Source organism: Aplysia californica, unplaced genomic scaffold (assembly GCF_000002075.1).
Source record: "Aplysia californica isolate F4 #8 unplaced genomic scaffold, AplCal3.0 scaffold00137, whole genome shotgun sequence".
In the NCBI taxonomy this organism is placed as follows: Eukaryota; Metazoa; Mollusca; class Gastropoda; order Aplysiida; family Aplysiidae; genus Aplysia; species Aplysia californica.
In genome coordinates, this window is record NW_004797407.1 from 132,902 (window position 1) to 135,009 (window position 2,108).

Here is a 2,108-nt window from a genome sequence, read left to right on the forward strand (position 1 = left end):
CCCTCCCCCTCCCCCGCACTCCGCAGGCCTGGCTGTATACGCCATAGGCTTCAGCACAGACCGCTGGTGTCAGGTGGACTCCGAGCGACAACTGAACCAGTCAGTGGAGGTCATCGACGCCCACTTCGGCCTATGGAGGAAATGTGAGCGAATTACGCTACACCGTGAGGTCATTAAAGACGACTGTGAGACACAGGATAATGATGAGAGTGAGTAACAATAGAAAATAATATGTGGCACGACGCGGTGGAATCAGGCTCTCGTCATTTTTTGGTCATTAGAAGTTATTGATATCATCTGAAGGCCTGTCCATTTTCCTTGTTTTGGTGAAAATAATATCCATCTATGTTGAATCGCACTCGAGATACGTGTGATTGAAGGAGGTGAGGGTCATCTGGTTTCAGAGGTAAAATTAGCGAGTACATGGCCGCCGAAGTTGAGTTATTTCTTTAGCTTGAGAGTCCGTGGAAACTGAAATTTTACATTTCTTCTGCCTTTAATCAAAGTTTTTCAGTTAAAATCCACACAGAAATGTGCTGTTTAATGGGCATGAAAGTGAAAGGTGTTGAACCAAAAAAAAAAAATTCGATAAAAATTCCTCTACCTGCAGGAAAATGCCAATTTCTCCACTTTCAATATTTTGAAGAGCTCCTGATTTCACAATGCTGCCTCACATATTAATTTGTTGTTTTTTTTACGCTCGTATTCTAAATTGTATAGTAAAAACTGTCCAAGACAATCACTTGAGTAAACGAACACTTCTGACTTCTCACATTGCGTGTAAAGAAACAACCTTAAAAAACATGTATTATAATCATAATGGTACTTCCTAAGCGTCCACCTTCCTAAGACAACTACTTTTCTTCTAGTTCTAGACAATGAGTGACCTTTTTGAACTATTTTGGTCTGTATTGATGTTATTGTGTTCTGTAGATGCTGCTGTTGTTTTTGTTGTAGTGCGTGTGAGGCCGACGGTGTAATGTTGTTATTGTTGTTATTGCTGCTGCTGCTGCTGCTGCTGCTGCTGTTGCTGCTGTTGCCGCTGTTGCTGCTGTTGTTGTGGTTTTTATTATTCGTCAGTCTTGTTTGACAAAGACCATGTTTTCGAACAAGTTCAGACAAATTAACTCTGTCCGGGCCTGTGAACCCGAAATGGGCTGCCACTCTGTAAACCACATCAGACACAAGTGGTCGCGACATTCATTTCGAAAGGACTTGAAAAAGCGTCCACATAATAATATTTTTATGATTATTTTCTTTTTTTTTTAGGGGGGGGGGATAATTGTTTTGCGAGCGCTATTTTTTTGTGAGTAATTGTTTTACGGCGCTCGCAACTGCATAAGGTCATATAAAGGCGCAGGACACATTAAACTTCCAGTTGTTTGGAAAATTTGAATATTGCCCGGATGGCGACCGAAGCTTCTCTTATCGATTTTAGACCACCAAGGGATCTTTAACGTGCTCAACTTGCACGTGACCTCCCAGATTTTTCGCCCTTTTTCTGAGAAGGCTAGGTGTAGATCTTTCCTACCAGAAGATCAGGGGTGTGGCTGAAAGGCAGCAGTAAGAATGAGCAAAGGAGTAGCAGTGGAAAGGCTGCAGAAAGAGTCAAGAGCCCAGAGAGATGAGGGGGTGAGGGTAAAAAGTGGAGACGAAAGCAGATGACAGGAAATGTCAAGAAAGCAGGAGAGGAGGTGAAAGAAGACATTTTCCGTCGCTACCCAGATTCGAACCCGGGACCTTTGAAAGAGAGGCGAACACCTCCTTAACCTCTTGGCCACAAGAGTCCCCACCCTGGAAATGTCTTTGAAGGATTTGAACATAAATCTTTTGACATGGGAGAGCCTAGCTTCTAACCGACCCACTTGGAGAGCAGCAGTCTTAGTGGGCAACAAGTCATAATTATATATAAGGCATCGCGAATAAGAAATGCTGAAGCTAGAGAGTTGCCCACAAGCTGAGCAAACCCACGTGTGGTAAAAATGCTATGAAATGGCCACGGAGTGGAACACTTTTCTCTGCAGTTAGGTTTGTGAAGACATCCTTCAGACGAAATATTGCACCTCGTTTTTGACTGTCATAACATTGCTGCTGCTGCTGCTGCTGCT

General features: G+C 43.2%; 1 protein-coding gene across 1 annotated transcript in view; it reads left to right on the plus strand.

The window, feature by feature from the left end:
• Positions 1-209, plus strand: part of LOC106011537 — a gene marked incomplete at its 3' end in the record, with an annotated part of 27,762 nt that extends 27,553 nt beyond the window's left edge. The window contains 1 exon segment of the mRNA XM_013081576.1: positions 27-209. Within this exon segment, the coding sequence (XP_012937030.1) occupies positions 27-209 (183 nt within the window).
• Positions 210-2,108: the final 1,899 nt, after the last annotated feature.